This window comes from Phyllostomus hastatus, unplaced genomic scaffold, assembly GCF_019186645.2.
Source record: "Phyllostomus hastatus isolate PE091 unplaced genomic scaffold, TTU_PhHast_1.1 phas_scaffold_78, whole genome shotgun sequence".
Taxonomy (NCBI): domain Eukaryota; kingdom Metazoa; phylum Chordata; class Mammalia; order Chiroptera; family Phyllostomidae; genus Phyllostomus; species Phyllostomus hastatus.
Window position 1 is genome coordinate 67,569,696 of NW_025334041.1, and position 27,472 is coordinate 67,597,167.

Here is a 27,472-nt window from a genome sequence, read left to right on the forward strand (position 1 = left end):
CGATTTCCCAGCAGTTGTGGTTGGTTTTTGTTTTTAGATTGGTTGTTAACTCCTTTTGGTTGTGTGAGGAGGTGAAGTGTATCTATGTATGCTTCCATCTTGGCTTTAAGTTCATTATTCAGAAGTACTTAATTTTAATGCTGGTTTTATCATACTTTTATTTTGTGTTTATTGCTTTTTGAGTCAAGTTTAAGAAATCTTTACCCCAAGGTCATGAACATATACTCTCTTACATCATCTAGTGCTTACCACTTCTCAGGTAAATGTGGTAACAAATGTTTTGCTCTCCCTAGAACCAGTATGAAAAGCATAAAGAAGTAGAAGCAGCTCAGGGGGTAAAGATTCTTGGAAAAGACCTGGAGAAAACATTGGCTGGTTTACCCCTCCTGGTAGCTTATAAGGAAGATGAAATTCCAGTGCTTAAAGTAAGTTGTATTTCCTCTATAGCTACTTGAATTCCGTAGTGTGTTGGTGTGGCACATGCTAGGAGTGATGAAGAAAATGGGAGCCTTGTCTTGTGAAGCCTTGTCTGGTTGCCTCTTAGTAAACAGTTTATGCTATTAAAATTACTCCAGTTTGTATAATCACATGAATTGGCATAAGTATTACTTATGTATAATACAATTCTAAAATACATATTCTATTTAAGTAAAAATCTAGAAATTATGTTTTACTTTAGATACCTGAGTGTGTAGGCAGAACTAGGTACTGGGAGTCATTTTAAAGCCTCTGTGTCTGTCTGGAGGAGCAGATGGCTCACGAGTCCAGCAGTTTTACAAAAGCAGATTTTGAGCCATAGAGAAGATCCACTGTTCTGAGCCCATGGCTCATCTAGTGTGCTGGGACAGCCAGTCATTCTTCAGGGAGCACCAGGTCCCAGGACAGGGAATCAGACACGTAGGGCCAGTGAAAACAGGGCAGGTGCCCCGCTTTGGTCAGTCCCAGATGTGGCGTGGACACCTGCAACTTACTGGGATCACCATGTTTGCTTTACTTACTCAGTCTCTTCGTCTTCAGAGAAGCAGTGACGGAGGAAGAGGCTGCTGAGATTAGGGTATTTCAAGTTTAAGACCATCAAGCAGAACTGTTAGGGCCAAACACATCACATTTATGTCTCACTTTTAACTTTTAAAAAATTATTTCATTCCACTCACCTATCTACCTTATTTGCCAAGTGGAGCAGAGAGGTTAAATGTATGTCAGTGTTAGTAAACTTCAGACAAAGGTAAAATAGGACAGATCAAAAATGACCCCCAAATCCTCTCCTCTTGAGCTCAGGTTCTGCTGTGCTTTGCTCTTTGTAATAAGCCTTGGTTTTATATTTCATATGAATACTTAACGAAAAAGAGAAACAGTTTAACTCTAGGCTGCTGATGAGAGTTGTATTTATGTATAACCATGTCAAATACAATCTCTTTTTAAGGATGAATTAATTCATGAGTTAAAGCAGACACTAAATGCTATCAAATTAGAAGAAAAAGGAGTCTATGTCCAGGCGTCTACTCTGGGCTCTTTGGAAGCTCTGTTGGAATTCCTAAGAACGTCAGAAGTGCCCGTAAGTAACCAAACCCAACTCTATAGTCAGTGGTTGTCATGGTTTGTGGGGCCACTTCTGTCACCTGACTCAGGTGGCTGTTCTCACAAACTCCCTGTTTACAGTATGCAGGAATTAACATCGGTCCAGTCCATAAAAAGGACGTCATGAAGGCTTCAGTGATGCTGGAACATGATCCTCAGTAAGTGATCTCTCTCCTGCTATGAAAGCTTTCATATAGCTACCTATTTTAACTCTCCTTCATGATGTACTGTTTTTCATTGATGATCTTTGGTGTGTTCTGACTTTTCAGGTATGCAGTCATTTTGGCCTTTGATGTGAGAATCGAACGGGATGCACAAGAAATGGCTGATAGTTTAGGAGTTAGAATTTTTAGTGCAGAAATTATTTATCATTTATTTGATGCCTTTACAAAGTACAGACAAGATTACAAGAAACAGAAACAAGAAGAATTTAAGTAAGTCGGTGATTTTATTTACTTTGGGTCTTTGACAGTGAAGTTGATAATTGGAGAATTACAAAATACCAGACAGGTGTGTAGACAGCAGAAGCGTGCAGTGTGCTCATCTGTCAGAGGTAGTTCCCTGAGCTGGTGTGTTCCAGGTCTTGTCCACCTGAGACCTTCCAGCAGTGTGGGGACAAATTCATTGTGGCCTTTCCGGTTCTGTTTTTCATTTTCAGTTTGGCAGAACTAGGTCTCATTCATAGGTGAGTAGTTGCTACTTTGGGGGAGTTTGGAGGTAACAGAATTAAGAGTGTGGGAATCTAGGAAATGAAACAAGGCAAGGCATTCCATGGGATTAAAGCTCATTCCTGCTGCAGATTTCATAGTGCCCAGTGTAAGTGGCACTCATAGGTGCTAGAGGATTCAGCCATGATCATGACCATGTCTCCTCTTGGAGTTCAGGGGAGACCAACAGTGAACACATGAGAAGTGGGGTTAAGTGATACAAAGCAAGGATGGACCTGGATGAGGAGAGGAGAGCAGAGCTGTAGTTAGTGGTGTGATTTGGGGAGGCAACTCATCACTGAGATGTGAAGGGAACAAAGTGAGCCACCACCCAGACATGCGAGTGTCAAGGCAGGACAGCCCTGGGAGGCAGTCCTCATTCAGTGACCCTTGGGGAACAGTGGTAGGAGAGGACTCAGTCAGGACCCAGTAGCCTTGGGAAGGATTCTGGTCAGTGATGAGGGAATGTCAGGGGTTTCCCATAGTTCAGGCCTGACACAGTGATGGCTCCATGCAGAGTAACCATAGTGGTGGTGGCTCAATCTGGGGTATATTCTAAAGAGTAACTGACTGCTAAATTTTAGGGTTTAGATTGAGGCATGCTTACTTTAAGATTGTGAAACCTTAAATGAGAATACTTAAATTTTATTTACAAGACTGCTAGAAGCTATGAAAACACTTTAACCATATGATTGATAAGCAGGGAAATAGTGGGCTTTTGGATCAACTCATTTGGCAACATGGTTGAGAAAAGAAGGATGTGGTTCGATGCCTGTGTGGTCCCCAGAATGGATGACCACGTGGCATGTGCCAACACCTGAAAGTTGGTCCCACCGAGGTTCTAAGTTCCTAAGCTCCAGGGCTCAAGCCCTTCAGTCTGGGCACCAAATGCTCCTGCGATGCAGCCTCTGTGAGACTTGGAGTGCACCCAAATGGACGGGGAGGGGAGAGGATGAGAGACTGCATGGCCTATAGCACCCACCACTGCGGGCAAGTGCAGTGGGACTGCTGAGATAAGCTATACAACTAAAAACCTGTTGGAAGAAGCTTCATATTCACCTGTGCTTGTTTTTTTAGTTTAAGTGATTTCGTAAGTTTGTTTATTCTTGTTTGTTTTTTCCCTTTTAGGCACATAGCAGTATTTCCCTGCAAGATGAAAATCCTCCCACAGTATATTTTCAATTCTCGAGACCCAATAGTAATTGGTGTGACTGTGGAAGCAGGTCAGGTGAAACAAGGGACCCCCATGTGCGTCCCTAGCAAAAATGTAAGTGCCAGTTGTACTTTGAAAACAATGTGCTTTCTCTTAAAGCAAAAAAGAAAAAAAACCCAAGAAGAGCTTGTCTGTTGCCTTAGGTAATTTATACCTCAGTCTTGCTAAATGTCAGCATTCCTTAATTAGTCGTGATTATTATAGCACCTGATACCAGTCCTTCAGTTAATGAAAATAGCATTTTACAGTCCCCATGCACATTTCAAAAACTGTCCCAAAAGTGTCTTTAATAATTTCACCTGCTGACCTGGTCAACCAGGTCATCCAGATGGAATCCCTGCTGACCAGAATCCCTTCCAGTTGCACTGCCTTTGGCTATGATGTCTTTTGGTCTCAACCAGGAACAGTGCCATCCTTTTTTGAAGAGTCCAGACCATTGTTTCACAGGTATTTATTTCTTCATGGCTAAGTAGAAGAGCTCCTGTGTGCCTCATGCATTTCACACAGGCCATGTAGTTGTCAGTGATGCTTTGATTTATGGGAAAGGTGTGCTGTCAGCTCTGCATCTCTGTTAGAGACCATTCTTTCCCCTTTGTGTTACTAAGTAATCTAGGGGATTCTTTGAGTCCCTATGAATCTCCTGTTTATCAACCTTTATCCCACAAGCTTATTACCTTTGTCCCCCTGACCTTTTCATTAAGTATCTGTATACTCAGTTTGGTTTTTTAAAATGTGATGTAATTACCAATACTTTATGATAGCTGAACTACCCAGTTTGGTCAGTGGGAGCCACATGCACTTGGAATGAGTTCCTTTCCAGTGCAGTGAGGTGCCCCTAGTACTTTTCCCGCCCCAGACCTGATTCCTTCAGTGGAAATCAAAAGTCATTGTTCCTATACCATTTCAGTCGACTGAGCTAGGGCATTTACTTGCAGTAATTATCTCCTGTATGACTTGGGTCAAACTCTTTTTCACTCTCTCTCTCTTGTATCTCTTCCCAAGGCAACTGCAAAGGGCGCTCCTCCAGCCCCAAACTATAACTGCAAATAGGCTGCCCATAAGTCTCATACTCAGAATTAAATGCAAAGCTCTTACCAGGACCTACAAGGCCTTGACTGCCTCTGTTTCTTCATCCCCTGTTCCTCACCCTCTTCCTCACCACACCAACCACTCCCAGCTCATTCTTGATTCAGAACATGTGTGCCTGCTGTTTTTTATGGCACCTGTCATGTGAAGGGTGGAACAGAAATAGAAAACTACATTGGATTGAAAGCACTTACTTTCCCAAAGCACCCCCTGAATAGCCATCTCATACAAGGCAGAGAGAACATGTGGTGGTGTCATCCCTAGTGTACAGTGAGGAAATTCCACTGTGGAGACAAAGTGGTCGTGGAGGCTCACAGAGAGCTAAGGCTCTGAAACTGGCTCTTCTGCTCACAAACCATTTTTTCCTCAACTCTCCAGCTCTAGGGAGCCTGTGGCTGGCAGGATTCCTCCTCTGCTTACATTGTGGTTCTTATTTTTACAGTTTGTTGACATTGGAATAGTAACAAGTATTGAAATAAACCATAAACAAGTGGATGTTGCAAAAAAGGGACAAGAAGTCTGTGTCAAAATAGAACCTATCCCTGGTGAATCTCCCAAAATGTATGGAAGACATTTTGAAGCTACAGACATTCTCGTCAGTAAGGTAAGTCTGTCCACCAAGAGTGGCACCTTTGAATAAAGGGGGTGTCGGCTGTGCTCATTACGTTCACTTAGTATTTCTGATAGGACTGGGTTCTTCATCAAGCTTGATCTATAGAGTGGTAGGTGCTCCTCACAGCCAGCGCCTGCCAGGACCTCTAGGTCTCCTTCTGCTGTACTTGTCCAGAAGCTTTGGTCAAAGGACAGCAGCACTGCCTTGCATTCTCTGTGATGATCAACATTTGGTGACAGACTGTGGGTCCACCTGCTTTTCTGGCACTTGGTTACACTCTGTTCCATCTGCCCTGTTTGTGCCTCACCCCTGCAGATCAGCAGGCAGTCCATCGACGCTCTCAAAGACTGGTTCAGAGACGAGATGCAGAAGAGCGACTGGCAGCTTATTGTGGAGCTGAAGAAAGTCTTTGAAATCATCTAGTTTTTCCACATGGGGCAAGAATTGGAGTAGTGCAAGAAAAAACAAGATTAAAAAATGGAATGGACATATATGGACACTGATGCACTTAAGAATGGAAGGAAAAAAATAGATGTATAAAATGTTTTCCATGAGAAACCAAGAAACTTACACTGGTTTGACAGTGGTCGAATACATGTCCCCACAGTTCCAATGTGCCTGTCCACTTGCCCGCTCCTTCCCAACCTCTCTTTACTGGCTGCTGTTTTAAAGTCTGCCCTTCCCCGAATTTGGATTTTTATTACAGATCTAAAGCTCTTCCGATTTTATACTGATTAAATCAGTACTGCAGTATTTGATTAACCAAGCTTCTGCAGATTTTGTGATTCTTGACTTTTTTGATGTGAGAAACACTTTATTTATGCATCTCCTTCCCACAGTCATTTTTTTTGCAGCATTATTCTGCCATGTGTCCTTAGGAATTTTTTAAAATAGAAAAGTAGGCATTCTGGTATTTATCTGCTTGGTGTGAAATCCATGGTGTAAAAGTGTAGCTGGCTGCGGTTTACTGCTTGTCTAGTCATGAGAGTCCACTGTAATCAATGCACAGTTCTGATACCAATAAAGAAAACACATTCACCAGAGAGCTTTTAGGCTTCCATGTTAGAGTAGCTTCTCTCCCATAAGTCACCAGCTCTTTCTTTTAAGGACAGGAGCTGTTAACTGTCCTACCTTGTGTACCAGCACATGTTAACACTAGAAATTGTATACATCAATTTTGGCCTAGAAAATCTATCATGCATACATTTTCTGATGAGACAATCAACAGGGCATTGATAACTATTTGGGCTTAGTGCTTCTAAATTGTTGCAGAGATGTCATAATGAATTACTAATTCACATTAGTAATGGGATTATATAGCTAGTTTTATGGTTTTCCTAAAAAATGTGGAAAGTGGGTCCACATGAGGATATACTCCTTTCCCCAATGTAAGAAATCTTTTAGTGTGAGATTAATTCTTATAATAGATCTCAAAGATCTTACTACCTATTTATAGCAGTGTTGAATGAAGTCAGTGTGGGGTGTTTAAAGATTAATGTTTCCAAGTACTGCTGTAGAGTTATATTTTTAAAGTGTATGGCATAACACACAACAAAAATACTTTATATACATAATTTGGAAATCTGTACCATTCATTATTGAAGTTTCTCAAGGGCAGTAGAGGCAAAGAAAAAAACACCTCTAAACCACCTGTGGGGACATAATTTTCCCAGGAAAAATTTGATCTTTAATTGTGTATGTTCCAATTCAAAGTATGTAAATTCCTCCACTTGGAAGAAGTAAAGATTTTCTTAACATGCTCCTGTGTTCATGCTTGGGGATATGAAAAAATTGTTAAGATTTATTATCCTTTTTGTTAGAAATGGAACCCACTCTGGAACCTCTCAGAAATTACAAAACTTATTTAGCACCAAGTCTCTAAGTTGGGCTTGAGGTTTTCAGCCTGTAGTATAAACAGTTCAAGATTCATTTCCTAAAGGATTCACAAAAAGGAACCTATACAAAATATACATACAGTTCTTTATTAAACAACTGTAAACACTTCACTGTAAAAATCCATAAAACTTTATAAACAAACATTTTGTAAATAGAATCTATACTACAATAAAAGAATTAACACAATTATTTACATGCAATACTGACAAATTTGGCACTTATTGAAAAGAAATGTACAAAACACTTGCTCAAAAAGAAATTTAAAATTATAAAAACTCAGAGCATTACTATCATGCACTTTGCAAATACCTCACAAGCACTTATGGCACAGCCAGCGGAGAACACTAGGCTCCTGCTCATTTATGTCACTTTTAATGTGCTCCCATAAGTCTGTTGTAAAACTACCTGAACATTGTCAAGAATAAAGTCAAATGCCATATTCCAAACTGATTCCACAGACTGCTGCATCAACCTAAAAGGTGGAGAAACAAACATCAGGAAAGACCAATAATTCCTTTTCCAAGAATCAGTATAGTCTCTTTAGAATTTAAGGGTTGAGGGGAAGAAGCTGATTTTGACCCTCTTCATTTTACCCAGTCTATTTATGACATTCCTTTCTCTGGGACTCAAAATATAGGGCACCCCTTCTTCATTAACCCTAAAGAGTACAGGTAAGGCAACTGTCAGAAACTGAGAGCCTCACCTTCCTCAGCTAGCCCTTGTGACATGCCATTTTTCCCTTTTGCTAAAAGTACTAATTACCTTTTCATGTATTTTATAACAAGATCCAGTTTTTCCAAATCTTTCTCCTCTATTAGGTCCGTGCAGTATTTCACAACTTGCAAAATGTCTTCTTCCATTGGATCTAAAGAGAGGAAAAACCTCAAATAAGAACCGGCCCATCTGTTTGTTTCCACAACACAACAGGCTATGAAGGATCTTTCCACAGCCAGTCTCAAAGGTTAAGGGTTGGCCAGTTTAAGCTTGCTAGATTTAGGAAAATGAGCTCCATCTATATAGTCAAGCTTGTTCATGTTTTGAAATCATAGGACTGTTCATTACACATCTGGTTTTCGCCTGGCTATCTGCCCCACCCAAGCCAACCTGAAATGGTCGTTATCCACTCTCTGAGCAGTGTCTTCACATCACTGAACTCGACAGCTCCCGCCAGGTTGGGTACCGGGGGTCTGACACAGCCAGAAAGGCCTGGCACACCTGAAGTAGAAGCAGAGAGTTCTCCCTGTTAAGAAAACAAATGATAACAAGTGCTATATTTAACATCAACTACATTTAGATTCAATAAAATGCCCAAGTTTAAAAAGCATTAAAACATTACCAGAGGTTTTTCAGGAGCAGAATCTTCATGTTTCAGAAACCCATCAATTAACTTCTGGGGACTCCCACAGGCCCCTGGCATGGTTTTTGCAGGACTATTAAGTAGTTTGTTTTTCAGAGGGCTCTGGATCTTTTTTTGGGGACTGATGGGATTTTTTTTCTTGTTTCGTTTCTTTTCTTTTACTGCTGATGGTTTTAGCTGAAGTAATGGATTCTTTGGCACTAAAAGATAATGAACACAAGATCCTCAACCAATGTATTTGGACAGTAGGATGGGTCTCACTAATACCCACAAATCCACCCCTGCACACATCCCAGCAAGGCCTCTTGTCGGACAATGGCCGAGAGTGCAGGCCCTGCAATTCATCTCTGCCACTTCCTTGCGTTTCCTTTGGAACACTGCTGACCTATAATGGGGTGCTCACATGATTAAATGAAACCTCAGAAGGTGAAGTACAAATAACTCATCAGGCCCTACCCTGTTTTTATAGTAAATACAGTATTTGTGATCCATGGTCAGAAACCTTCCACTTTTGTCTTTTAAAACTTCATCCCTTGAAGTATCAATTTCAAAGAATGACAATGGGCCTGGCAAGTGTTCAAAAAGATTTCTGGAAGTAGTATATTCAAGCTTATTTTTAAGGGCTTTTTAAAAAAAGTTAAGAATGGTGTTTTTCAGTCAGTCAAGCAGTTAACAGATACAACTCTAACTAGGACTATAACTCTTATGTTGTATACTTTTCTATTCCCCCAATATGAAGAGCTCTTAACATGACTAAGACCTTAGCTTTTGGCCATTAAATACAATAATCATACACAATGCCTCCATCTGTCTCATGTTCATTTTGTTAATCGTTACTTTACAGGCTTACAGGCTGTGCTGGGTGGCTGCTGGTGTGCAGTGTTCTCTCCCTGCCTCTGTCTTTGATCATACGCTGCTCTCAGCTCCTTTTGAAGCTCAGCAGGAAGGGCAGCAAACACCTCTGGGTCCACCTAGTGGAAAAGAGAAGTTTCAAAGTCAAACCTAAGTTGATTGCTGGTTTACATTTTTCACAAAAAAGATTTTCTGAAATAATACTTTTCTGATCTGTATGAATGTAAAGAATTAAATTCTGATCTGTATGTAAGGAATTCTGAGTATGAACTGCAATTAAAAAAACACTAAGGCAAAAAGCACAAAAATGAGAAGCAGAACACAAGAAAACAGGCTCATATGTAATGTTTTTTGAAACATTAGATTGTGTTACTGTCCATAGTGTGATTATGCATCCCCAGCCTGTCACTTAAGTATGGCCAAGTGGCCCCTGGTCAGTGAATGGGGGAACAAGCCGTGAGCATCCAGATACCAAAGACTCCCTCTTCTCTGCCCTCAGTTGCTTCAGCAAAGCTGCTTTGTCGGTCTGTCCTGCAGATGAGGAAATGAGCCAGCCTCTCCTGCCTCAACAGATATGGTACAGACTAATGAGGGTTTGGGCGCAAAGGAATATGGGAAGTAAGACATGCCCTGAGCTGCAGTAGGAGAGGTAAGTAGGGTGAGACTATTTAAGCTATGATAGAAGACCCCTAAATTGAACTTACCTGTGAAAATGCTGGAAGGGCTATTACATTAATTCCCATGTCACTGTTAGATTCTTGAGGTTCTGGTATTTGTAACAAAACTGTTCCAACTGGCTGTGGCAAAATTCCTGTATTACAGCCATTTACTGGTTCTTTCTTTTTGTCACCGTGCAGCTCTCCTTGCTGAACAGCACAAACTTGCTCTACTTGTTCCCGGAGATCAGGTGGAAGTGCTTCTAAAACGGACTGGTCGAGCTATAAAATACCATACATAGGGTGTGCAGTTATGCCACGCTCAGAGATGATTTTTTGGAGAATTAATGTTTCCCTTTCATTTCAGTGTTAACATACTGGGTAATGAACACAAGGTGCAGATACAGAGAACCAGGCCAGGAAAGCCACCCCGCCCCTGCCTCCCCCCCGCCCCAGCTTTTGCCATTGGAGCATAAGTAGTAATGTGTGGATTCCGTGGATTCCAGAGATGAGAAGTGTACACACTGGCCAGTCCCACTGCACTGGGTCAGTCCCTGAATCTCCCACACAGAAAGAGCCTCTGTCAAACTCAAATCTCAGACCCCACCCAAGGGCAGGGGCCAACGCCTATGGCATGTACTGTATTTTTCGAACTATAAAACACTTTGTTTTACATTTTTTGCTTCAAAATTTTTTCCATTTTCCTCTAAAACCTAGGTGCGTTTGGGGTCTGCACTGTAAGACGCGCCTAGGTTTTAGAGGAGGAAAATAGAAAATTTTTGAAGCAAAAAATGTGGTTAAATTATAGTCCAAAAATATGGGTATGTCAAATTTCTAAGCCCCAAGTCTGCCTTTCAGATAGGAAACTATATGCCCCCAAACAATTCTAGGCTGACAGCAGCCAGTTAGAAGATTTCTAGAAGCTAACTTCTCTAGCTGTATACCTGACTTCCCTGCTCCTTTGGCCAGGTCCCCCCAGTGCCCACCAGCGCACATCCCTTAGGAAGCCCGGCAGGCCAATCTCACCGTGACAGGTGCAACTCCTGGATAACTCAGCGGCAAGTGGGACCCAATGCACACACATCACAACTGCCCTGTTTCCCTACTCTACAGCTAGCACGCACATACCCTTCAGCCTTCTGCTACTTCGTGCGGCAGAGAAATAGACTTCCAATCTGGCTCAAAGTGTTCTCCTACAATCCCCCAAGGGGTAAAAATTCCAGCACCACGCCACACTGACAGCCCACCCCAGCTGAAAGGAGTAGTTCATGTTAGGAAAGTCATTCACTCCACTTTGTATGCACCTACTGCGCAAAAAACCTTTGTCACAGGCCTCTAATCAGCAAAGCTCTGTGACCACCACTGTCATAAAGAGGTACAGAGGCTGTGACAAGTGGCAGTTTAAGGAACTGGCTTTCATCCACGTTTTACAATTTAAAAGCGCTGCAAATCTCTGCAGAAGCACAAATCTTTCACTTCAACTGGTCATTTCTTACTTGGAATTTAGTGTCAGTCACCCTAAAAAGTCACCCTTTCTCCCCTACTGATAAAGAAATACACCATTCCCACTGTAAAACTACATTTGCATATATATCATATGTAGAATTATAGAAATATACCTGGGAAGGTGATGGGACTTCTATACTCAGGTTAAGTCTTGACTTTAAACTGATGGGAGAATGTAGACCATTCCATTTCCCTGAAGACTCTGCTTTGCTAGTAACAGGGCTGATACTTGATGTCAGATGTGTGGAAAAAGATGGCAAGAAAGTGCAAGTTCTAGAGGCAGATGATATTTCCAGATCCATTGCAGCCAGAAATACTGAAAGTATAGAAAATACATAAAATAGCCTCCTCAGATCATCTGGGGGGGAACTTTAATCCACAAACTTTATTACTGTTCATCATATTTCAGAATGTCAGTTTGTCTTTTAAAAGGTCACACACACAGAACCACACCAGACAACTGTTTTAATTGGGGCCTTCCCAAGGCTATAAGCAGCACCCAAATGAAACCACACTGACACCACTGACCTTCCTTGTGCTCCTCTTCTGTGGGTTTCTTTGCTTTCTGAACTTGGAAGAGATCGAGAACAGAACGGGACCCACCAGGAAAATGGCCTGGCTGGACTGATAAGCGACTGGGACATGCAGGGGGGTTTGGATTAGCTGGAACCAACTGGTTCACTTGAATCCCAACCTAGAATCAGACAAAAGAATATATTTCTACAAAACTAAAGCAAAATATGAGAATATTCCTTCTCATACTTCTCAGCTAATCCTCTTTTTACATCTTCTAGATCCTGTTACTAGAATATGATGTTAAATGAAAGTATTCAAACAGCCTTCTAGGTGATTACAAAAATAACCAATATACTACCTAGTAAGTAGACAGTCCAGTATCCAATTCTACCCAATAAAATGCAATCTCTTCAAAACCAGAAAATCCAAAAAAAGATATTATAACCTACTGAGGTTCTTTCTACACAGCCAGCTAAGTTTTTAAAATAAGATTTTAAAAAGGTTAAATAAGGAATAGTTTACCTTCAACCATACTTCATATAAAATAATATTTTAAAAATGGGTTTGGGAGAGGATGGGCCACAGATACCCTTCAGGCATCTGTACAGCCAGCCACCCCGGGCTCTGCCCCAGCACCAACACAGAACCTCAGCACTGCAGGGAGAAGCACTCACAGCTGCTTTAGAGATCTTTCATCCTTCCACAAAACCCAGGCCAAGTCAGTAATGACCCTGCACTCATGTGCACACATGTGACTGAACTGACCAAGGTTAAATCTTGAAGAAAACTGAAGGTTTTCACGTTTTTGAGACACTTCATCTATCTGTTCTTAAGGCATCTTCATGAGCCTAAGGTAAACTCTTCCTTCTAGGGCACCCTCATTAGACATCAGAGTAATTTCTGATTAAAAAGTATGTGATAGGTACAAGGATTTGTAGATTCCACTCCTCCCAGTCCTATCTATTTCCAGGGGAATGAGAACATGAAACAAGATAATGTGTGTAAAATGAGTCCTTGGGTAATTAAAAGAAAGGTACTATAAAAACTCAAGATATAAAATTATTATTCTAGGCAGAAAGCAAAGGTTTTTCAGAACAAATTTGACTCTTCTCTGAAAAATACGGAGATTGAGTCAAATGAGAAAGACAAAGTTTTTCAGTTTCTATTCTGCTCGTATTATATCAGAAAAGTTGAAACCTGCAAATAAACCCCTACACCCCACCATGACCATATTCAGATCAAACGTCATATGAAAAACAAGTACAGAATTTTAAAATGTTATATACTCACCCCTCTCATATCCGATATATTTAGTTTCATTGTATGAAACATGTTTAGCACAGCCTTTCCGATTATTTTTGCACTATCTGTTGCCTGGTCAAGAGTTATAGTCCTGTAAGTGGTAGAATTAACTTTTTTAAAGTAACAATAGCTGCATTCCACATGTATTTACTACTATCTCAGCAGTAGTGAACTGTTCAAAGAGTTACAGAAAAGTTGTAAAGAAATTTACAAAAAATATAAATAATTAAGTACTAAATATAATCCTTTCAAATGAATGAGATAGTTTTCCCTCAAAAGATAAAATTAAATAATTACACTGGCAGCAAGGGGAAAAGAAAAATCACACAGAACATTGGGACTTTAAGATAAAAACTAATAAAGACCTGGCCAACTAAAAATAAGTTGGAACTTTAAAAAAAAGTACTTTAGTTAATGCATGTACAAATATAAGCACACTATGTTGCAACCAAAGCATGAATGGTATTCTGAGAGAGGTTCCAGGTTCCAAGAAAGACTATATATATAAATATATATAATATATATATATTTATATATTGAGGTACTGTTACTATTCAAAAAAGAGGAATCCCTTGTACTTTGGTTCTTGACTCATTTTGTTATATTTGAGGTAAAGCTGCTCATACAATTCTACTTTCCCTCAGATGCTCTATAAATCAATGAAGAAATGTGTGGGCAGCTGTGACAAAGGGGATACGGTGGTACCCTGACTAAACTCAGGGAGATCAGAATATAAAATTCTTAGATATTCCAGGACTCCTGAAGGAGGACCACCAAAACTACATGTACTGTGTTTATTTCAGTGCCATGAGGACATTATGCATTCATCTATAAAAAGGGCCTGTTTCTTTAAGAAATCATATGGAAAAATATCTCTACTGATATGTTACCTAATAATCACCTTCAGTTTATTTCATGTAAATATAAAAACATAATTTCACATAGATAAATATAGATAAAAGCAGATAAATAAGTTAAAAGAATGATTTTTAATGGACCTTAGTGGATTAAACATGCATTTATCTTAATTTCTTTCCAAACCACCAACCACTAAACTGACTGAAGTTATTTTTAGAAGGGTTAAACTCAGATTTCCAGTCAAGATGGAGGCATAGGTAAACATGGCTTGCCTCTTTGCACAACCACAGCAAAAATTACAGGTACACTACAAAACAAGTATCACCCAGAAAATCGAGCTGTATGGAAGTCCAACAACCAAGGAATTAAAGAAGTCACATTCAGCCAGACAGGTAGGAGGGGCAGAGACCTGGAGATGTGAACAAGCAGTCCCATACCCACAAGTAGTGGATAAAAATCGGGAGGGATACCTCAGGAGCGAGGGATCCCAGCCCCACACCAGACCACCCAGCCCAGGGTTCCCATGCCAGGAAGATAAGTCCCCATAGCTTCTGGCTATAAACACACCAGTGAGGGATTGGGGCAGTGGAAGAAACTGTGGGATTCTCAGGAGTCTCCACTTAAAGGGCCCGCAACAGACTTAGGACTTACGCAGACTCATTCCCTCTGGGCTTCAGCACCAGGCTGGAAGGCACCAGTAGCATACATGGAGAAAATGAACTGTCTGGCATCTGGGCAAGTGCTGGGGTACAACTTCCTCCCAGTCAAAACTCCAGAGGCCAGGCAGTGGCATCGTCCCCTTTCTTTCTGCCCTACTCCACACAGAGCCACAGACTGGTGGACACCATATCAGAGATTCCATCAATCTGGTTTATAAGAGTTGCCCTGCCCTGGTGATTACCTAAGGCTCTGCCCCATCCAACTTGCCTGTGAGCTTTTCTACAATAGGCTACACTACTAAGACACGGAGTCAAAGCAGCTCTACTTAATGTATAAAAACAAACACAGAGAGGTTGCCAAAATGAAGAGACAAAGAAATGTGGCCCAAATGAAAGAATAAAACAAAACTCCAGAAAAAAAATAAACAAAATAGAGATAAGCAATCCATCAGATGCAGAGTTCAAAACATTGGTTATTAGGATGCTCAAGGAACTCAATAGGTACTTTTAACAGCATTAAAAAAGGCCCAGGTAGAAATGAAGGTTACAATAGGTAAAATAAAGAAAAATTAACAGGGAATCAACAGTGGAGGGGATGAAGCTGAGAATCAAATCAATGATTTGGAACATAAGGAAGAAATGAATATTAGAACAGTAAGTAAGAAGGAAAGAATAAAAAAAAAACGAGGATAGGTTAAGGAGCCTCTGGGACAACTTCAAATATATCAATATTCATAGGGGTGCTGAAAGAAGAGAAAGATCAAGAAACTGAAAACTTATTTGAAAAGATAATGAAAGAAAACTTTCCTAATTTGGTGAAGGAAACAGACATACAAGTCCAGGAAGCACAGAGAGCCCCAAACATGTTGGGCTCAAAGAGACCCACACCAAGACACATCATAATTAAAATGCCAAAGGTTAAAGAGAGAATCTTAAAAGCAGCAAGAAAAAAGGAGACTGTTACCTACAAAGGAGTTCCCATAAGACTGTTAGCTGATTTCTCAAAAGAAACTTTGCAGGCTAGACGGGACTGGCAAGAAGTGTTCAAAGTGATGAAAAGCAGGGACCTACAACCTAGATCACTCTTATCCAGCAAAACTGTCACTTAGAATGAAAGGGCAGATAAAGTGCTTCCCAGACAAGGAAAAGCTAAAGGAGTTCATCATCAGCCAAGCCATTATTACATGAAATGTTAAAGGGACTTATTTAAGAAAAAGAAGATCAAATCAATGAACATTAAAATGGCAATAAATTCACAACTATTAATTGAATCTAAAAACCAAACTAAGCAAACAAGCAGAACAGAAACAAAATCATAGATACGGAGATGATTTGCAGAGTTACCAGCTGGGAGGGGGAAGGGGGAGAATAAGGGAAAAGGTACAGGGATTAAGAACAAATTGGTAGGTACAAAATAGACAGGAGGATGTTAAGAATGGTATAGGAAACGGAGTAGTCATAGATCTTATATGTATGATTCATGGACAGGAACCTAAGGGGGGGTAGCCAGGGGGAATGTGGGGTTCTGGGTAAAGGGGAGCAAAGGGGGAAAAACTGGGACAACTAGACAGCATAATCAATAAAATGTATCAAAAAGTCAAAAGGTATAATCTCTTAAAAGATAGAAATGGGAGAGGAGGAGATACGAAAAGAGAAATATTAACTATAGTTCAGAATACTGAAAGCAAATCAGTACATAGTAAGCCTGCTAAGATCCTAAAGAAAGGCACTAAGCCAAGTAAGCCTCTTTATGTGACAGAACCTCCAAAGAGCTCAGTAATTAGAGGTTATCAGGTATGTATGAAAGGATGGGGAATGGCGCTGAGGATGTACAAGACATTCTTCCTCTTCTGTGGCAGACTTATCACCCATGGAGGAGGTGCGGATATCACGCACGGCTAAGGGAGAAATGAGGCACCTCCCTCAAAAACTCACACACCCTTCCCCTTCTAGACCCTTTTTTCTACTGAGTAACCAGAATGCCAGCTGCAATCCTTCTAACTTCTCACCCGCTCTCTAGGCAAGAGATGGGAGGATTCCATTCTAGGGAAACTGTTAAGCTTAAGAGAAAAGACCACAGAGCACCAGTGGGTTGTGGTAATCCAACAGCAAGCCCTTCCAACCACTCATCTATGGTGAAACTCACTGTTCTACATGTCCCACTAAGAATCAGAGGATCCAAACAGTTCACATATGAAGAGACCACCAAGAACTATCAGACGGATACTTGAAGAAAACCTCTAATACAACAGCAACCAAAACAGGAAAAAAAGAAACTTGGAGAAACACTCACACTGGGAACAGAAGAATATGAGTTACAAGAGATAAGAGATAATACTGCAATTTGAAATAAGAGATACTTTAAATATTTAAGTATGCAAAGAATAAAGCCATACACTCAGATTTAAAATGTTACTAGAGACAAAAATTTAATACTGACAAAGTACCTGGCACAAGGACAAAGAGCAGACAATAAAATTCCAGAACCCTGAGACACACAGGCTCTGCAAGTTCCAGAGGAAAAGGACAAGCCCTACAAAAACAGGCAACCAGAAGAGCACTGAACTTCTCAAAGGCCATCCTGAAAAACTGATGAAAACAGAGCCTTTGGATGGTCTGAGGAAAATGATTACTAACCTGTAACTTAGAATTATAACCTTTAAGTCAGCCAAACCACCGAGCACCAGGACAGTCACACAGGTTCAGAGGTATGTACAGACATGCGTTCTCAGTAAGATACCAGGAGGAGGAGGAGGAAAACAGGGATCCAACACAGATGAGAAGGCTTTGCAGGAGGTCTTAAAATAAACTGATCCAGACTAGAGTAGCAGCCTGGGGGACCCCAAGAGAGAGGTCTCCAAGTAAAAAGACTGAACCAGTAGATTGCGGATGTATTGAAACATACTGGGAAGGAGTTTAGGGATAACCTCTTACAAATTCACACAAAAGCAAACAAGCAAAACAAGATACAGAAGAGGAAACATAATCATAGTGGACGACATGGATTAGACTTGCACAGTATTTTTATGGTTATAACAATGTTACCCTAAACACTGATGGAACCAAAAACCAATGATTTTATTAGGAGCAATGATATATTCATACAAGGAAAACAGTGATCGATAATAAATCCTTATCTACAACAGAAAGTCAGTAGACATTTTGCAAAACTAAAATAAGCTAGAAATAGCAGTTTAAGTACGTATCTAAAAATATGGAGGTAAATACCAGAAGAAACCATTAAAAAGTTGAAAAAGAAAAGCTACTCGGAGCTGGGGAGGAGTGCAGAGGACTTAAAGCATTGTATGTGACACCTTGTCAATTACATGCATTACTTTGATTAAATATATGTATGTATTTCAAATGAAAAACACCTATACAACAAAAGAACTCCAAGGAGGGAAAATTCTTTTCCTAAAAGGAAAAGTGTTATAAAAAATTTTCCTAAATGGATAATGAAGCCAGACCTCAATCTACATGTAGCTCTGACATGGAACTTAAAATCTGTTATTTCTATTACAATTTCATAATGTACTGGAATCTGTAAGTCACATGATTGTGACGTAGCTTTTGGTTAAGGCCAAGTACAAGAAATTGAAGAAATACAGAATGTGGAGACCAGTACTTAGTTTACTCAACTGGACAATACCAAATTTTGCCGTGTATAATGTGTGCTTTTTCGCTCAAATTTTTGAGGGAAAATTTAAAGAGTGCATTATACATGGGTAGTGCCTGAAATACCTTGTTATCTGTTCTTGTGTTTTGTAATTATGTTACATGAAATTTCTTGTACCATAATATGTTAAAAAATAGATGCTAAAATTCCTTTATAATAGAAAAAACAAATATCTAAATATAAATGAATTGAAAAATTAAAACAAAAGACTTTATTCCTGAAAGTTTGGGCCATAGACGTGGGTGTGCCGTATACACAGGAGCACGTTATACATATCAAATATTAGTAGTAAGAGTAACAGAAGGAATCCACAAACTTTTCTGTAAAGGACCAGAGAGTAAATGACTTGTGCCCAGTGGTCTCTTCCACATTCTTCATTTTTCACAAGCTTGTATATAAAAATCATTCTTCCTTCACACCAATAATATAAGAACAAGGCACAGGTTGCCTTTGGCCCACCGGAAGTAGTTTGTCAACCTCTGAATTAGAGGAGATATAGGGTCAGTATTATAATATTTCATGATCCTTCACCTACAGCATTTCTTATGTAGTCATAATACCACCACAAAGTTAGGTTTAAGAGAATGGCTTACAGTCTATCTACATCTCAGTAACATTTATAAAATGACACCTGTTTCAATTACTCATGTGCTCCTTTTGCATCATGTGTCATCCAAAGTTAATATTTTAAGGGCACAGCAAAATGTGTATTTTATTACTTGTGTTTATTAAACAAAGAGTCCTCATGTTGTCCGAGGTAAACACTGAAGCACTGTGGAAGCAATGACACGGAAGCTGAGGTGGGCGTCAGAATCACCGGGGCAAGGGGGAGATGCTGCGGGGGCAGTGAACAGCCCCTGTGGAAACCGGGTGATGGGTACATGGGAGTTCACTGCACTATTCTTTCTACTTTTGTGTTACAACCTGGATTTTTCCAAACAAGATGGCATATAGGCTGATATTCTTAGTAAGATTAGACAGAGTAAGCTCCTAAGTACTGTTGAATTAATCACAACATGCAATGCTAAGTAACTATAAGATATTTAAAATTGCATACATGGCAAAAGGAAATTCTAATTACTACCACTTCTCCTTCCACAGGAAAATTATTTCATTTCTAGATGATTCTTTTCATGTATCTTGAATAAATAAAGCTCCAGGTTACAATACCAGAAAAGGTAATAACATTATAAACTGGACCTGATTCTCCCATAGAAACCATGTTTAAAAAGAATTATATCCAGAGTAAGGTCCTAATAACTTATTATAGAAATGACCACTATCACTATATTGAACAAACTACCACTTGAAACCACTTATATACATTATATTATATGTATATATGAAACCACTTATAAACATATTTACATCAAATGTTTATTAAAATAGGTAAATATAACAAACAGTTTGAGATTACCAACTGCATAAAAATGTATTTTATTAAGTTATGCTATTTAATGTATAATTTGTAATTTCTGTCTTTCTGGTAAACAAAGGCATTAATGATAAAGTTGGAAGTTTTCTGTGACTGACATCATCTCATTACTCTTAGCAACATCATTATAAATATGTAAACACGATCCATATAGTTGGCATGAGCTTTGCTTTCCTTATGTGTGACTTTCAGGGTCAAAGTCTCAAAGCTTTGTTTGACCAACAGATATAATACACTGTACATTGTGGTATGTAATCGCGTGCAAAACTAAGTATTTTCATATTGGCCACAATTCTTAACCGAAGTTTTATATTCGTTGCCCTCAAATTAAAAAAAAACAAAACAGAACAGGATTTTTAAATGTGTTCTAACAGTTTTCAGAGACTACAATGATAATCCTTTCACAAACAGAAATTAGACCTCCCTAAATGAAGCAAATGTGCCATTCAAATCATTTATTAAATTACTATATTGAAATTCCCCAACAGGACCCTTTCACCAAGTCCACAACCATCTTTGTAGGTGCAGGTGGTAGGCCTCTCCTTCTCTTTGTGTCCATGCACCTAAGTCAACACCCTGAAGAACTCCAGGATGGTCTGCCAAAGGTCAGGAACAGATTGACAGGCTGATCTGCTACAAGATCACGTGACTGACTGAACCTGGCCATATCAACATAATTGAAATGGCCTTAGGCTGAGGCCTGGCTCTACAGATATCAAATAACATCAGTGTTTACAGATCTTATAGTTATATGCTTCCTTGGTTTTCTGTAATTATAATAACCTACACTGAAATATTAATACCCAATATTATATTTAAGATAGGTTTACCTGGCGATGGTATCACAAATTCCATGGCCTCCAAATTTTGCAGTTTCTACTGGGGCACCCAGCTTTCGTACCATTATTTTGAGAGTCAGGCGTTTACCCTTCATGCCAGCAGCTTCAAGTCGTCTTTGAATTTCTTCTGAAAGACTCATAAGAAACGCTTCTGCTTCTTTGGGCTTTGGAAAGATAAACATAGAAAAACTCCCATGTTATGTCCTATATACCTAACAATTCCAGTATTATACATGCACATCATTCACTATCTTGCTGAGAATCTTTACTTAAAAAACGATTCTGCAAGCTCTAGGAACAGCAAGTTTTATCACTTAATGTCAAGCACCAAGAGTGTGGTCTAGCTGACAAGACAGGACTATGTGAAAGTATCAAGGACAATCTAAGGCAACACCCAATGAGAAATCAGTACCTGGGTAAACCTTATTCCATAGTTGATCTCAGCCGAAATAGATTTTCTTTCCTTCTCGGTTCGAACTGGTCTATCATCCAAACCGCGGCAGAACCTATAAAGCATTTGACCTGTTTTGGGACCAAATTCTTTCTGAAGTTTTGCCATGGTCATATATTGCAAGTCTCCACAAGTTTTAATTCCCAAAGATGCCAGTTTGGATTCCATCGACCGTCCAACTCCTAGGAAACAGGATATGTTGAGTTTAGTTCTACACATATACTATGAAAAATACTTTATCAATATGAAATTATTAATTCAGATTAACTTTATTATTTTTTTATTATTAAATCAATCCCATAATTTAAATAATCACCCTAAAAATTTTTAAGTAATTTAACTGAAGCATCTCATTGAAGAATTTTTTTAAATGTACTTTATTGATTATGTTGTTACAGTTATCCCATTTTTTCCTCCCCTTCATTACCCTCACCCTGTACCCCTCACCCCTCCTCCTACCATCATTCCCCCACCTTAGTTCATGTCCATGGGTCATACACATAAGTTCTTTGGCTTCTCCATTTGCCATACGATTCTTAACCTCTGCCTGTCTGTTTTATACCTACCATTTATGCTTCTTATTCTCTGTACCCCCCCCCCATTCCTCCCCTCACCCTCCCTGCTGATAACCCTCCATGTGATCTCTATTTCTGTGAATCTGTTCCTGTTCTAGTTGTTTGCTTAGTTCATTTTTGTTTTTGTTTTTTTCAGGTTAATAGTTGTAAGTTTCCTGTCATTTTGCTGTTCATATTTTTGATCATTTTCATTTTCTTGGATAAGTCTCTTTAACGTTCCATATATTAATAAGGGCCTGGTGATGAACTCCTTTAACTTGACCTTATCTGGGAAGCACTTTATCTGCCCTTCCATTCTAAATGATAGCTTTGCTGGATAGAGTCATCTTGGATATAGGTCCTTGCCTTTCATGACTTGGAATACTTCTTTCCAGCCCCTTCTTCCCTGCAAGGTTTCTTTTGAGAAATCAGCTGGCAGTCTTATGGGAACTCCTTTGTAGCTAACAGTCTCCTTGCTGCTTTTAAGATTCTCTCCTTATCTTTCATCTTGGGTAAAATAATTACGATGTGCCTTGGTATGTGCTTCCTTGGGTTCAAATTTTTGGGACTCTGAGCTTCCTGGAAGTTTATTTCCTTTGCCAGACTGGGGAAGTTCTCCTTCATTATGTTTTCAAATAAGCTTTCAATTTCTTGCTCTTTCTCTTCTTCTGGCACCACTATGATTTGGATGTTGAAACACTTAAAGTATTCCCAGAGGTTCCTAAGCCTCTCCTCATTTTTTTGAATTCTTGCTTCTTCATTCTGTTCTGGTTGAATGTTTCTTTCTTCCTTCTGCTCCAAACCATTGATTTGAATCCCGGTTTCCATCCAGTCACTGTTGGTTCCCTGTATATTTTCCTTTATTTCACTTACCATAGCCTCCACCTTTTTCTCTATTTTGCGACTACACTCAACCATTTTTTTGAACATCCTGATAACCAGTGTTTTCAACTGTACATCTGACAGGCTGGCTATCTCTTCGTCCGTTAGTTGTATTTTTTCTGGAGATTTTATCTGTTCTTTCATTTGGGCCCTATTTTTTGTCTGGGCACGCGTGTTAGGTAGTAAGAGGTGGAGCCTTAGGTATTTGCCAGGGTGGGGAAATGTATGTGGCTGTGTTGTGGTGCTTTATGTGGGGTGAGGGGTCTGAGAGGGAACAATGTGGCTTGCTCAGCTCTCCCATCAGCTTACAGTCACTTTCTCTGCTACCCACAAGCAAATTGGGACCTTCTAATGCTGATTCCTGGCTGGGTGGTTTTGTGTCTGTTCTAGGACCCTGTGGGTCTCTCCAACAAACTCTCCTATGCGGTTGGGAGTTTCTCCTGCCACCTCAACCCCCACAGATTTTTTCAGTCAGAGGTTTTGAGGCTTTATGTCTGTGCACTGGAACCCTGGGTTGCATGGTTTGTCTCGCTGCCCAGTTGTTCCTCCTGGTTTATCAGTTTATCCACACAGAAATGTTGGACAACCCATTCTGCCAGTTACCGCCTTGCCTGCCCCGGTCCTTCAGCCACTGCTGCAAGTCACTTCCACCCCTCCTACCAGTCTGGATGAATGTTTCTCCTTTAACTCCTTGGGTGCCAGACTTCCAGAGTCTGATTTTCTGGCAGTTCTCATTGTTTTTTTTTTGTTTTTCAATTTGTTGTTGTCCTTCTTTTGATTGTGAGAGCAGGCAAAGTGTATCTACCTACTCCTCCATCTTGACCAGGAGTCCTAGGCTTCTAAATTAAAGAATTTTTTACACAAATCATGCTAGTAATTTCTAGAAGCTTCTCAATTTGGGCTTCACATATAGGTAAACCAAAGCTTCTCAAATATGTATTATGTAAAGTCTCAAAAGAATGTGATTTTTTTAAACATACCATCTTAAGATGTGTTTATTGATCTTAGAGAAAGAGGAGAGAGAGGGAGAGAAACACTGATCAGTTGCCTCCTGTATGCACCCTGACTGAGCATCCTACCCCCAACCTAGGTATGTGCCCTGACCAGGGATCAAACCCGTAACCTTTTGGTGTATGGAATGATGCTCCAACCAACTGAGCCACCCGGGGTGGCAAGAATGCAATTTTTATTTATTACTAGTAATACCAAAATTTCTATCTTATTCACAAAATCAACTAATTAAGCTATAGTAAGACTTACAGACATAAGAAAACTCATGAATGTTAGGATTCTTCTGTGATTTTGGTGGTGGCTAAAGTTTTCAAGATTAGTTGCAATCACATTTTCTTTAAATGGGAAGTGCAATAAGAACTTACTGACATAGGTCTGAACCCGAAAACGTTACTGGATGAAGTGGTACCAATGACCTTGGGGATGAAGGTTCCCAAGCAAACCAAGTGGCATTAGGGGGCTGGAGGGCAGAGACTAATTTCTTTTATCAACAAAGATGATCTCCCTAAAAAGGTATCACCCTTCCACAGCTGGGCCGGCACTTAGTAGTCCCTACGTCACATGGTTCAAAACTCAAGGTTTGAGCCTCAGGCAAAGGATGATGATGGGTTCTGTTGCTTTCAATTTGCCTGAAAGCTTAACAAAAATATACAAATCTAGAAAAGGTATTTAAGAGCAATTAAGAGAAACTAAAATTCTTATTAAAATGGCCTCCAAACTATCAAATCAATACTTTTCATCAGTAATGAAAAGGTTGTGTTTCTGGTCTTCAAGAACTTCTCAGAGAGCTCAGAATGAAGTCTGACATCATCTGCTCATTACTGTTACTTCTGGCTCCTATCCGCTGAGTGTTTTCAGTAGAAGGAACAACCACTCCGTCTAATTTCTGCCAGAAGAGCCTCTTGAAGCAGTTATACATGACACAAGGTTAGGAGGTTGTCAAGCTCACAAAGGACTTATGGCCATGGGAGTGGGCTAGACAAGTTTAAACCAAAAGAATTTATTCCCTAAAAGGTTTTAAGGGTGCTGCCTCCCATCTGTGCTATTTTATAGTTCAAGTCAGAATGGAGAACAAGTGAGAATACTAGAGTCTGAATTAACAACAACAAAAAATCCTCCAGAGGTACACCATTCACAAAAAGGTGAAATTCTGAGTGAAACCTTTTGAGTATTTTTCAAGGGAGAAGAAACACAAGGAAATGGACAAATCGTATACTACATTTGCCAAAGTCAGAGAGACAAGATAGACACTTTCCTAGTCATGTTCAGGGAAGGCTTTTTGTCTCTGTTTTTTCCTTCTCATTATTGCCCTGCTTCCCATCCTTGAAATGTAACCATGTTCTTCCCCTCAAATATCTGGGAGCCAATCTGTTCTCAGTGATTTGCAAAATCAGCAAGTGGCAATAATAATCCTGGATTTTGTGTGTGCGTATTAGGGTAGGGCAGTGGGACACCTATAGTGTTTTGAGAGTGTCTTGAGTATACTGAACAGAATTGTTACTCACTGACAGGAACAAAAGAAAGGCTATTATATTAAACCACCAAATTGATCATCCCTGTAGGGGAAAAGAAAAGACTGTCTCCATTGCAATCTTATCTAATGCAATAGGATGGGCCTGAAGGCCAGTGTGGGAGGCAAGCATGGAGGTGGGTCAACCTCTAACCCCTATTACCTTGAGTGGGGTGGAAAAGGTAAGGTTGGAATCAGCAGCAAAACCCTGAGAGGACAGCTAGTTTAATTGACTGTATCATATAAGTGTTTATAAGAAATGGAGGCATGGCTAAGGAGAAAGTAACAGGGTCTTGAGGCTCACACTGAGTGCAATTACCTAGAGAGGCAAACTGAAGGACAATATGCTAACTTAGAACCAAGTCTCAGAGAAAGATAAAAGAAAATCAAAGATGTGGAAGCTCTTGGTCAAGCCACTGGGACAGACTTGGTATCTGTTCTTGAATGAGAACAATTCAGATTAGAAATGGCCAGCAATGTCCCCTCCTTGGTACCCAGAAGTTCACAGCCCAACAGAGCCCTAGGAGAGTCAAGTTTCAGAATAAAGGTTTCACAACTACATGAGCGTTGTCTCTAACAGAACTGTCTGTGATAGTGGAAACATTCTATACCTGTGCTGTTCAATCTAGTAGGCACTTGCCACAGGTGGCTACTGAGCACTGATATGGGGCTAGTACAACTGAGAAACTAGGTCTTACTTTTATTTAACTTTAATTAGTGTCACTAAGCTTCCCTTGGCTAGGGCTACCATATCAGAACAGCAAAGATCTTTATGTACATACACACTGATGGTATTTCTGTGAGAATAAAAAGATGGAAACCACAGACTGAGTGAATAAACCCAGAGTAAGCTGAATAGGCAGAAAGGGTCCTGAAATTAAGGGCACACATACAAGGAGAAAAGCCTTGAAAAGATCCAAGGAACACACAGAAATAGCTATTGTACTGAAACGGTTGTCAGGGACAATCCAGTCTTTCATTAGATAACTAGATCTCATTAAGTAATTTATTTGTTAGCTTAACATATCATCTCTGTGGAGTTCCCTAAACAAACTTAACTAGTATGTTTTTCCTTCTTATGTAGCTACAATAACTCTATTATTGTGTGAGGCTCACTGTGCTAATAAATAATAAATATTTAGGGCCAAAGAGAGTTTGTGGAGACAAGAAGCAAGGCGTGTCAATACCGAATTTCTCCTGGTTATAGGCTAGAGAGCAAAATTTCCTCAAAGCATGTTCCACAAGATATTAATAGGTATTACATATCCATCTTCAAATATCTTTGGGAGATTACTAGTTTTTAACAAATAGGTTTCTTTATTGTAAGAATTCTCAGAACTTTTACTGTGTAGGCCCACCCCTGTGAAGGTTCCCTTACGTATGTTGAATCCTTTTTTAAAGAGCTTGTACCTTGTAGAACACACTTTGAGAAACTATGGATTACAATGCCACCTTCAGGACAGGGAAAACAGAGAAGGCTGACATTGTGTATACCTAAAATGTTCTAAATTAAGATTGCTAGGCCAAGAACTATACATTCTCTGTTTCTGTGTAAAAATACCAACAAATAAATAAACCCTACAAAAATGATTCACTTAAAGATGGTGTTATGGACTGAACTTGTATTCTCAAAATTCCTCTGTTGAGATCCTAATACCCAGTACCTCATTATGTGTCTGTAATTGGAAATAGGGCCTTGAAAGGTAAAATGAAGTCATATGAGTGGGCCCTAACCCAACATGACTGGTGTCCCTATAAGAGGAGATCAGGACACAGATGCACACAGAAAACATGCCATGTGAAGACAAAGGGAGAACATGGACTATAAGCCATGATAACTCAACCTTGGCCTTCTAGCCTCCAGAGTCTTGAGAAAATACATTTCTGTGGTATTTTGCTATGGCAGCTGTAGCAAACTACTAGAGATGGCTGGAATAAACAACTTGAAGTCAAATTTCACATGCAGCTCTAAACATACTGTGTTCTTCTTTATATAAAACTGCAGTAAGATGTGTAATTTAAATTGTGTTGTCTAAATAGGTCCAGCAATTCCTCACTTAACACCATCAATAAGTTCTTGGAAATTGATTTGAAGTGAAAAAAGGTGTAAGAAAACCAATTTAACCCTAGACTAGTTGATATAAACAACAGTTAAGTTTCCAACGGCATATTTCTGGTCAAAAAACATCACCAAACTTCTAAATAAAGATCCTAATCACTTCCAATATTAAATACTGACATAAATGTGAGCTCTGCATACATTTAAGAAAGAGTAATAAAACCAAATGACAGCATTCTTTTCCAATCCACTGATT

At 39.7% G+C, this 27,472-nt stretch overlaps 2 protein-coding genes across 8 annotated transcripts in view; one reads left to right on the forward strand and one right to left on the reverse strand.

The window, feature by feature from the left end:
• Positions 1-6,956, forward strand: part of EIF5B (eukaryotic translation initiation factor 5B) — a 74,317-nt gene extending 67,361 nt beyond the window's left edge. For both annotated transcript variants that reach the window (XM_045828523.1, XM_045828524.1), the window contains exons 18-24: positions 294-425; positions 1,424-1,555; positions 1,660-1,736; positions 1,848-2,012; positions 3,414-3,552; positions 5,027-5,188; positions 5,513-6,956. In XM_045828523.1, coding sequence (XP_045684479.1) covers positions 294-425; positions 1,424-1,555; positions 1,660-1,736; positions 1,848-2,012; positions 3,414-3,552; positions 5,027-5,188; positions 5,513-5,620 — 915 coding nt within the window. In that variant the 3' untranslated portion in view covers positions 5,621-6,956. The remainder of the gene's footprint in view (positions 1-293; positions 426-1,423; positions 1,556-1,659; positions 1,737-1,847; positions 2,013-3,413; positions 3,553-5,026; positions 5,189-5,512) is intronic.
• A 136-nt stretch (positions 6,957-7,092) lies between these two features.
• Positions 7,093-27,472, reverse strand: part of REV1 (REV1 DNA directed polymerase) — a 107,594-nt gene continuing 87,214 nt past the window's right edge. For all 6 annotated transcript variants that reach the window (XM_045828521.1, XM_045828517.1, XM_045828518.1 and 3 more), the window contains 11 exons: positions 21,162-21,382; positions 20,741-20,913; positions 13,271-13,373; positions 11,993-12,158; positions 11,578-11,780; positions 10,007-10,240; positions 9,301-9,421; positions 8,430-8,650; positions 8,198-8,333; positions 7,856-7,958; positions 7,093-7,565 (listed from right to left, as the gene is read on the reverse strand). In XM_045828521.1, the coding sequence (XP_045684477.1) occupies positions 7,454-7,565; positions 7,856-7,958; positions 8,198-8,333; positions 8,430-8,650; positions 9,301-9,421; positions 10,007-10,240; positions 11,578-11,780; positions 11,993-12,158; positions 13,271-13,373; positions 20,741-20,913; positions 21,162-21,382 (1,793 nt within the window). In that variant the 3' untranslated portion in view covers positions 7,093-7,453. The remainder of the gene's footprint in view (positions 7,566-7,855; positions 7,959-8,197; positions 8,334-8,429; positions 8,651-9,300; positions 9,422-10,006; positions 10,241-11,577; positions 11,781-11,992; positions 12,159-13,270; positions 13,374-20,740; positions 20,914-21,161; positions 21,383-27,472) is intronic.